Here is a 10,197-nt window from a genome sequence, read left to right on the forward strand (position 1 = left end):
ATATATATGTATATTCTCTTGGTGATGTACATCATTTAGTGTTTCATGGTGTTTGGTTTGGGTTTTTTTCTCCTCTAGTTGGTTACCCTAAAGAAGAAAGATTTGCTGGGAGACCAACAGAAAGAACCAGTGGGCTGTATGATTTGCTGAAATCAAAATGTTCAATGGGCTTTCATGCAGGATGGGAGCAACCGCATTGGTTCTACAAACCTGGAGATGAGACTGGATACAGGTAAATAAAAGATTACCCTTCCCCCGTCCTCTGATAAATTGTCATGACAGCAAGGGTCAACTGAGTTAAATTTAGTAAGAAGAATATATTTATCATTCATTTCAGCTAAATGTATCTGTTAGGTAGATCTTTGATGATTGTTTTTTTCTATAGTTTAGAATCTATTTGATTCTGATAATGCAGACATTTAAAAGCACACATTGAGGTATCCTGTAACTCTTCTAGGTATGGGCCATCAGAGAGCAGCCTAGCTCAAGGAAAATATTAAAGAACAATTTATTCATTATAAATTTGTATTTTTATCCCTTTCTTTTTATTTGATCAGCAGCACAGTATAAAGTTTTCATGAGAAAACTGATTCCTCTCTGTATAATTCTCATGGAAGGAGAAGTTCAGTCCCCATTTCTTTTTTTTTTTTTCTTTTCTGTGCCTGCCTATGTAGTTACCTGCTTGCATCAGGAAGCATCCAGCAAATACATGTTTTCCACAGGAATACTGGAGTCCCAATCTAAATGAGGCTCATAAAGGAATAAAGAGACATACTCTGCTGTTCAGAAATAAAGCCTTTGACACCTTAAACTCAAATAAATGATTCAGCAACAAAGTATGCAGCAGATTAACACATGACAGACTACTGCTTCTAACATTTGAACAGTTTGCAGTTTATTGTACAAAATGGTTGATAAAATATCAACCCATATCTTTCTCTGTTGTCGAAGGATTTTAATAATTAAGCTATATTAGACCAAGGAAAATACTGAGTAAGCTACCTACAAATAGGGAAGTCTGTCTCTTTTGAATGAGTATTAAACTGAAGAAACTGAAGACTATATTTTGCTGAAAACAGCACGAAATTTCCAAATTGTGTTTTATGTGTGTAAATGCTCTGTTTCAGACCCAGTTTTCGACGCACAAACTGGTTTGACCCTGTGGGTCGTGAGTATAAACAGGTTATGGAAAAAGTCGGTGTGATTGACCTGTCACCATTTGGCAAGTTTAAAGTAAAAGGAACAGATTCTGTTAAGCTGCTGGATCATCTATTTGCAAATGTTGTTCCAAAGGTAAATGGGACAGTGATAACTGTTTTAATGTAGGATTTAGACAAACAAGATGTGTTTCAGAAATCGAAAATGAAGCATAATATTATTGCCGTATCTTTCAGATACCAAATACTCAGAGCCTTTGGAGAAACTGCTGTGTCAGGAGATGTATTTCACTAATTCAAGAGCATGGACAGTGGATTTTGTACTAGAGTAGCCCCATTGTAGAAGTAGCTTTAGGCACAGATCATTGAATCATAGAATGGCTGAAGTTGGAAGTGACCTCTGGAGGTCACCTTGTCCAATCCCCTGTTCAAGCAGATCACCTGGAGCTTGTTGCCCAGGACTATGTCCAGATGGCTTTTAAATATCTCCAAGGATGGAGACTCCACCAGTTCTCTGGGCAACTTGTTCCTGTGCTCAGTCACCTTTACAGTAAAAAAAGTGTTTCCTTGAAACACTGAACCTTCTGTGTTGCAAATCTTTGTCTAAAGAAGTCTACGTGTATCTCACCTGGAATTCTTTTGCAGTAGTACTAGAATAGCTTGGCAGCTCCCTGCCTAAAACCGTGCAGTACTGTGGCAGCTTCAGGCCGCAGAGGAGAGCAGTGCAAGGTGCTCTTGCCTTACCATAGCTGGGCTGTGTTCTCCCTGGATGCCCAAGGCAACAGTTTTGTTGGTTTGGTTTGGTTTGTTTTTTTTAAATGTGACCCATGCTTATTTTTGACCCCCCTCATACTGACTCTGGTTTACAGCTGGATGCCTGAAGCAGGCAGGGTGGCAAATATTCAGGATGTTCAGCTGTCAGCTAACACCTGTTGTTTCTCCACAAATGTGTCTGCTCACAGATCCTCAGAATATGATTGTGTTTTCAAAAATGGCACACTATGGCAAACTACCCCAGGTTTCTTGGTTTTGGTCCTCAGTTTATGGTAGTGCTCCATCAGTCCCTTCGTCTTCCTGCTTTGTCAACCTCTCTCATCTAGTGTTTTTAACTTCTGAGATACACCCCCAGCAAGCAGATTGTTCCTTTCTGAAGTGCTACCAGCTGTGGGGTTTGCTCATTTCAGCACAGAATTTAATTAAGTTTTTGCTGTAGGTGGTGATTTTAGCTACTTCAGACACCAGAGGGAGGAAACATAGGGAAACAGCAGGTACGTTGAGACTGTAGTTATGAAGGTAGATAATAATGTCTCAGAGGTCAGAGCCAGCTGAATGGGAAAGTTGTGCACAAGAATGGTGTCCTATAGGTTCAGGAGGAAGAAGAACCTGAATTGCCATGTAGTCATATCTTTCGCTGTATTAATTTTGTGATAGCAATGCAGATTAAAATTTTGTCTTCTTTCTAGCTTGGGGTAGAGGTGGGGTAACTCTGTCATCAGTGGGCATGAATAATGCTTGCTGAATATATTTATGTGGTGGTGGAAAAGCAAGATTAAATAGGGAATTATGAGAACAAAGTGAGTGCTTTCTACGGAGTTTAATCAGCGTTGCAAGGGGGAAAAAGAAAGGTAGACAGCAAAATAGAATGAACAGTTTATGATTCCATTTAAAAATCCAGCATTCACAACAGCTGATGGTTTAAGATGTCTGATTTTTGGTACCATTCATTCTTGTCTGCATCAGAAAATAATGTGAAATCAGTGAAGTTACTGGGCATGTACTTGTATCACAACCAGATTGAGTGTGACTACCACCAGATTCTGAAAATTCAATTACGTGCCTGTAATATGCCAGTCACTGTATTAATACCGTATGACCTTGCAAAAGAATGTTAATATCTGCAGTATTTTTCCTGCTTCCATTCATTGTCCAGAATCTGGGCACTGACTGGGTGATTGACAAAGTTCTCAAAAAAGCAGAATGAAATAAGAGAGATTAAATTCTGCTTCTGGAATCAAACCAGCACAACAGCTATGGCACATTTGTATTTCTGGTTTATGGATGATATCTGTATGAATATGTATGTGTTTTATGGTCACAGCTAAGTAACTGTTATGTGAAATTTTGCTTCTAGAGATCACTTTTCTACAGAGAACCCGATTCAAATGTACAGAGTACTCATAGTCAGCAACTACATAAAATATAAAACATACATAAATCAGGGCTACAAAAGCATAAGCCAACTCAGTATTTATTTAATGTAAAAGGCAAAGTAATGTTATCCTTTTGGGATCTGAAAGCCTTATTCATATGATTGAAGAAGAATGCTTACGTCAATAACACATAGAATTTTTTATTCTGATGATCAGAGAACAGACTGAAATTGATTGCATTGGCATTGAAAATGCATTCTTAAATCAAATGTAGCTTATTACCTTGTGTAATATATAATTAGAAATTTTTTATAGAGGTCTTGGTTTCATGTCATTTTAAAAACTTCATTTTTTTCTATGACGAAAAATGTGAAATTTCCCTGTAAAGCTTAAGCTTGGCCAATTGTGTATCTATCTCCTCCTATTATGGTATAGCAGAACAAACATAAAAATGTTTTTATTTCAAGTAAAGACATATTTCTATGTATTTCATAATTTTTAAGAATTCAAAGGTTTTATTTTGAGTTCTTAATAATTGCAAATTTTACTCGGTAGGTGGGTTCCACAAATATAAGCCATATGTTAACACCAAGAGGAAAAGTTTATGCTGAGCTAACAGTCTCTCAACTGTATCCTGGAGAATTTATGCTTGTAACTGGCTCGGGGTCAGAACTCCATGATCTGAGGTTAGTTTATTTTTTATACAATAAGTACACAGTGCTATATAGTCACATTAATATAGAAACCTTTTTACTAGGTGCCAAATTCTTAATTATTACTCAACAAACTTTTTACTAGGTTCAAGAGAATTCTACTTATTTATTGATTTTGGTTTCTTAGAAACTTGGTCGAGTTGAATCCTGAAGTACAAGCAGTTGCATGTTGGATTATTGTTGGTGTAAAAAGATGGAGGATTTACTGATAGTTATGTAATACACTTTAATGGAGGTAGTTCTTGTTGCGTCGTTGAACCTCTTTGGCATTGTATGATGGAACACAGCATGGTTGTTCCTTTCTAGTGTTTTCTCTTACGCAAAAAAGAAAATTTGCTTTAAACATGTATGACCCCACAGGCACTGACCTGGCTGATAGAGATGGTTTGTGCAGTCTTCTAATACTGTGATAAAGTCTTCTGCTTTGGGCTCTGGGGTCACAAAACAAAACAACAGAAAGAGAGGAGGTAGAAGCAGTTGCAGATGACTTCATTAAAATGCCTTTCATAGATGAGCATTGGAAGTGACATTCCTAGTGCTATAAGTGGCTGTACATACATACTAAGAAAAATATATTTTCCTACTGGAGGTTGCTGACAAATCAGTTACTCAAGATGAATCAACACATAAAAGATGGAAATTTGCTATCTCAACACACAGTGAATGATGTACTGTTTCATAACAGTCCCATGGGAATCAGTAGGACCATTGGCACTTTCAGGAAACAAATGTGAGAACCACACCTAATGCATTTACAGAATTTTAGCCATCCTGTTTGGTACTCCTCTGTGGCTGAGATGTTTTAACATTTCTTAATAAAGTAATACCTTATAAGATTTTTAAATATACTCCTTTAATTTATTTTGTGAGTTTCCTGAAAGACAATAACCAGCTGGTGTTTTTGATTAAATCAAAACTCAAACTGGACTTCTGAGAATACTTTAAATGCTGTATTCAGGAAGGAACAAGCCTGGTTGTACATTTATGTTAGCAGAGGAATTTATTTGAGATTTCTTATATTCATTGTGTTTATTGCTTACTCTTTTTGTATGTTGACTTTTTATTAAAACATTCTGGATCAAAAGGCAAATCTATGTTCAGTTCTGAGATCTCTTCTTTCTCCTGCCTTGAAAATACTGTTCCACTAATTTAAATTTTGTCCTTTCCTGGCTTTATCTCAGATGCCTGTGTACCTGTACCAGTACGTCAACAGAAAACGCTGTTTAACATCACTAATGGTTTTGACTATCTAGTGGAGCACATACTTACGTTGGTTTTGAGAAGGTGTGGGACTGGGAGCTCTTGTGAAGATTAACATAACAAAAAATTATTCCCTTTTAATCTTTATATAAATCAGTTATTTTTTCAATAAAAAATTAACATCGCTGTTGTATTTTACATGCAGATGGATAGAAGACGAAGTTACAAGAGGTGGATATAAAGTCGAAATAGAAAACATGACAGATGAGATGGGTGTACTTGGTGTAGCAGGTCCATATGCCCGACAGATCCTCCAAAAGTTGACAACTGAGGATCTGAGTGATGGTTCATTTAAGTTTCTCCAGTCTAGACATTTGAAACTTTCTGATATTGCTGTTACTGCCATTAGGATATCGTACACAGGTAAGCAATAGAAAAAACAGACTCTAAAGCAAAGATGCAATAAATAAAATAATAAGTGTAACTAAAATTATGTTGAAAAATAAATCTTACGTATTCATAAGCAATAGGTTAATCACATTTTATATATAAATGTGTGAGGAAATGCAGTACATTGATTTTCAAATGTGATCTGGTCAGGGTCTGTGCTGAGTTTTCCAAGACCTTTTTCTCTAGAATACCCTATAGTGTAAATATTTATTTTACAGAACAAAAGGCCAGATCTGATAACCTCTGTGGTATTTGCTGCAAAACCAACGTCAAGAATTGTTTTTGGATTACCGTATATTAATGTTTGTCAAGTGCCTTGAAAATGTAATGCTGAGTATTTGTTTTCCTGAGTTACTTTTTATTTTTATTTCTTTTTATGTTTATCTGTACTGCAATGGACTGAATTCTGACCATTCTGAAGCAGATTAGGTCCTTCTCTTTCTATTGTACCAAATGTGATACAATGTACTAATTTTATATTTACTTACGGTCAGTTACATTTGGTCACTTGCTAAGCCATCATCTGGGCATTTATAATGCCCATAAGCTTCATCTCACATTGTGACTTCACTACATGACCTTTTCTTATCAGTTGTTCTGATTCCTCACCCCTCACCTCCTATTTCAATTAACAGTTTAAATTAGAATAATAAAACCACTGCTTAAGATCTTGGTGGTTCTCACAGGGAATTTAACTTGATACATGGTAGCAGAATTGACCCGAGAATGTGAATTAACGCTTAACAGCATGGATCCCCACTTTTACCAAGAATAAGACTGTATTTATTAGGATTGTTTTATTGTTTAGCTGATGAAACAGTTAATCTTGTTTGTTTAACAGGTGAATTGGGCTGGGAGCTCTATCACAGGAAAGAAGATTCTGTAGCTCTTTACAGTGCAATTATGGAAGCTGGCCAAAAAGAGGGAATTGACAACTTTGGAACATATGCCCTGAATGCTTTAAGGCTGGAAAAAGGTTTCCGAGCCTGGGGGGCTGAGGTTAGGAAAAAGAACTTCTTTATTATTCTTTCTGTTTATTTTCTTTATTTCATTATGACTATACTGCTTTTAGTCAGGGCTAGCTCAGGCAGTGTTTGTTCCAGTTTCTCAATTTGGCATGAAAGAAAATTTATCTTGAGCAGGAAAAGCTGCTATAATTCTGAACAGTGCCTTTTGTAAATAAAAATAACTAGCATACTCCATTACACTGCTGGCAAAGAAACTCTTATTTTGATTCACTGCTGTTTTTTCCTCTTGTGTATAACAAAATTATGAGGATTTTGCTGAGCTCTAGTGCTTTGAAATCAAAGGTTTGGCTGATAGATTCTGAAAATGTTTTATTTCTGTAATAATTATGTCATGAGAGGCCAATTATTCTTGCTTCATAATGTATTTGTAACTTTTTCATTTCCCATTAGCTTGTTTCTGCCTAATTTTCTCACTCACAATATAGAACTACTAAGGGGACCTAGAGAATTTGGGGAAAATCAGTGTAATTTCTGCTTACCTGAAAATTTCCTAATTCCTTTGGAAAGAAAGGAATTCAAGAAGGTGAAATAGTGGGCATTTAGCTTTGTGTTTTGTTTTCCTCCCCAACTAAGGCATTCTTCAGTGTTGCAATTAATGTGCATACCTCAGTTATTCAATCTCTTGCAAGTTCCATTCTGCTTTGATGAAAAGTTTTGTTTCTTACTGAAATATCTTACTGTGTTTACTTTGCATATTGAAACTTAGATGAATGATTTACATATCTATACTTCATATTAGGCATAATAGATATTCTGTTGAAATCACACATAGGAAGCACACAGTGTATTCAGATGGAGGCTGCACAACTTGGAAGACATTGACCAGGCGTAAAGAGAAGGCTACATGAAATAACTAAATAAATACCCCCTGCACCCCAGTCCAAAAGCTATGACAGTCCATCGATACAGATGGTGAATTTTTTTTTTTTAACAGATGAACTGCGACACTAATCCCTTGGAAGCTGGACTGGAATACTTTGTAAAGCTAAACAAGGTATGTCTTACTGTTTTCAAAGTGTTCTATTATGCCCAAGGTTATTCCTTTAAGTGTTTGAAAATAAAAAGTGTAATTATCGGTATAGTATCTATATACAAGCTGAACAAGCCTGTTCATATTGTGAAAACATTTTATCTGCTTATCCTTGTTAAATGAGTTGTCTGAAGGATCATTTTCACTGGCTACCACTCTGGTACAGCAGTTACTGAAAAAAACCCAGTAGATTTTTCAGAACTGCTGACCAACAACTTGGATATGAGTCAAATGTAAGTTAAATTAATATCTTGGTTAAAAAAAAAATTATAATTAGTTGTTCATAGAATTTTTGAAGAGGTCCTCTGTTCACAACCTACCTGATTTGAAATTTAGAGAACTGGACTAGTTGAATTTAAATATGCAGTAAGAATGAAAAGATGTTATTCTGTCTCCTTTTATCAGCATCTTCATTTTCTTATATTCATATTTTAGCAAATCAAACTCTGTTATAGATACAGAAATTGCTTTCAATGATCTTTTCTGGTCCAAATGAAGTCCAAACCCACTGTCCTTACTCTGTCAACTAGAGGACCTTTCCATGAAACCCGGTGAAAGAGCTGCCTGTGCAGTTCTAATGCCATCTGTTGCTACCAGTTAGCCCATCAACTTAAACAGCAGTTGCCTGCACAGTGGATGTGAGGTTTCTAATGTAAATATCAGGTCCTCTACATTTCAAGTTAGGTGCCCTTAATGAGAGGATATTTCTGACTTAATCTTTTGCCTCAGTTTTTAATCTGTAAAATAGAGTAAGTGACAACATTTTTACATAAGGGAGGTCAAGAAGAAAAAGTAATGTTTGTGAGGCATTTAATCTTTACAATGATTTAATGTGATACAGGGACAAATTCTCTTCTTATTTATATTCCCTTTATACCTGAGAAGGTAATAAATTGCATAATAAATGACCTTTGATATTTTTTGCCATATTATGTGGAGGCACTGTGGAACTGATAAAAGGAATCCCAAACCTGAAGTTAGAGCTCCAAGTAAACAACAAATCTTAAACTTCGGGTAAGCAAGAATTACGGAGGCATGTTAAACCTGAAAAGGTACTTTTATATTTATGAGACAGTTTCACCAACAGTAACAGAGATGAACCCAGGAAGCTGCTTTTCTTCTCCAACTGTTGAACCTGTCTATAGATATTAAAAGTTCTTCACCCTGTGCAGGATTGATAAAACATTCATTTTTGACCTACAAACATCAGTATGTGCTCTATGATAAAACAGAAGTTCTAAACTTGTTCTTCACCAACTATGGAGCTCATAAGTGGGAGGGCAAAGTGTTCCCAGGGATGTCAGTGGCAGTTCTTACATGTAGTGGAGGTACAGCTGTCTCGGTTGGGTACTGTAATTTTGCCCTCATCAGAGAAAATTACACATACAAGGGAATACAGAATCTTACGGAACATGATTATGTTGTATTTACTCATCAAGGACTTTCCCTTCTTGAGGAGAGTATTAGAAGGATTATGGGAAATGCATTGAAAAATGGTATTGTTTCTAGTTTTTTTTTCCACTTCCATTTGATACATCTGGGTTTTTTGGTTTTTTTGTTGGGTTGGTTTTTTTGGGGGAGGGAGGGGCGTTGTTTGTTTTGGTTGGTTGGTTGGTTTAGGAAAGCTGTCCCTTGCCAAGATGCCCACGCAGAACATGCAAAGGCGCTAATGTGTGTGAAGTACTTGGTTCTTTATTGCTCTACACACTTCTTTGCATGGTTGAACTGCAGGGTTGGAACAGCTCTCTGGCACAGATATTCACGTGGTAGATGAATGGGCATGGAATGAATCTCCAGCATAGATTCAGGATGTCAGCCTAAAACTTTTGCCAGTTGTGCTGAACTAACGTGGAAAAGGAAATAATCAATGTTTATTTATTGACTTAAATGAGGGCAGTTGTGCCTCTGTGTTGACACTGCAGAGCTACTTGAGCTAACTCACATATTGGAAGAGGTCTAAATACTGTATCATCAAGTGCAATGCGAGATTATTTACTCTGCTTCTTGGCAGCTTGAGGCTGAGTCCCAATTCCATGCCTCTGGTTTTGGTGTCTGTTTGGCATACCATAGACCTTAGCTTTCATTAGAGGCCACCATGACTGAAGGCAAGCAAAATACTCTGTTACCATCTGCTTATATTATTAAGGAAACTTTCTGCAAAAAAAGGGCAAATGGGATACAAACTGCAAGCAACAGGTACTTAAATCCGTTGGACAGCTTGGTCTGTAGGGTTACTGACAGGGATTGTTCCTTTAAGTATGCGCCCCCAACTGGGGAAAGTGCTAATTTCTGTGTAAATTAAAGCCAAAATGCACTGCTCAGGTAGATACTAAAGTGCTTCTTACCGTGCAACAGGCAGCTGAAATAGTTCACCAAATGGGCAAAAAGACCTCAGCATAAGTGAATTTCAAGTGGTATGTCATGGAAAACATAAACAGTTTCATAGAACCATAGAATCATAGAATGGTT

General features: G+C 36.6%; 1 protein-coding gene across 1 annotated transcript in view; it reads left to right on the forward strand.

Moving 5' to 3' along the window:
* Window positions 1–7,692, forward strand: part of DMGDH (dimethylglycine dehydrogenase) — a gene marked incomplete at its 3' end in the record, with an annotated part of 22,742 nt that extends 15,050 nt beyond the window's left edge. The window contains exons 7-12 of the mRNA XM_010173599.1: window positions 79–232; window positions 1,128–1,293; window positions 3,863–3,993; window positions 5,426–5,643; window positions 6,512–6,669; window positions 7,633–7,692. Of these exons, the coding sequence (XP_010171901.1) occupies window positions 79–232; window positions 1,128–1,293; window positions 3,863–3,993; window positions 5,426–5,643; window positions 6,512–6,669; window positions 7,633–7,692 (887 nt within the window). The remainder of the gene's footprint in view (window positions 1–78; window positions 233–1,127; window positions 1,294–3,862; window positions 3,994–5,425; window positions 5,644–6,511; window positions 6,670–7,632) is intronic.
* Window positions 7,693–10,197: the final 2,505 nt, after the last annotated feature.

The sequence above is a fragment of the Antrostomus carolinensis genome, unplaced genomic scaffold (assembly GCF_000700745.2).
Source record: "Antrostomus carolinensis isolate BGI_N321 unplaced genomic scaffold, ASM70074v2 scaffold25268, whole genome shotgun sequence".
Lineage (NCBI taxonomy): Eukaryota > Metazoa > Chordata > Aves > Caprimulgiformes > Caprimulgidae > Antrostomus > Antrostomus carolinensis.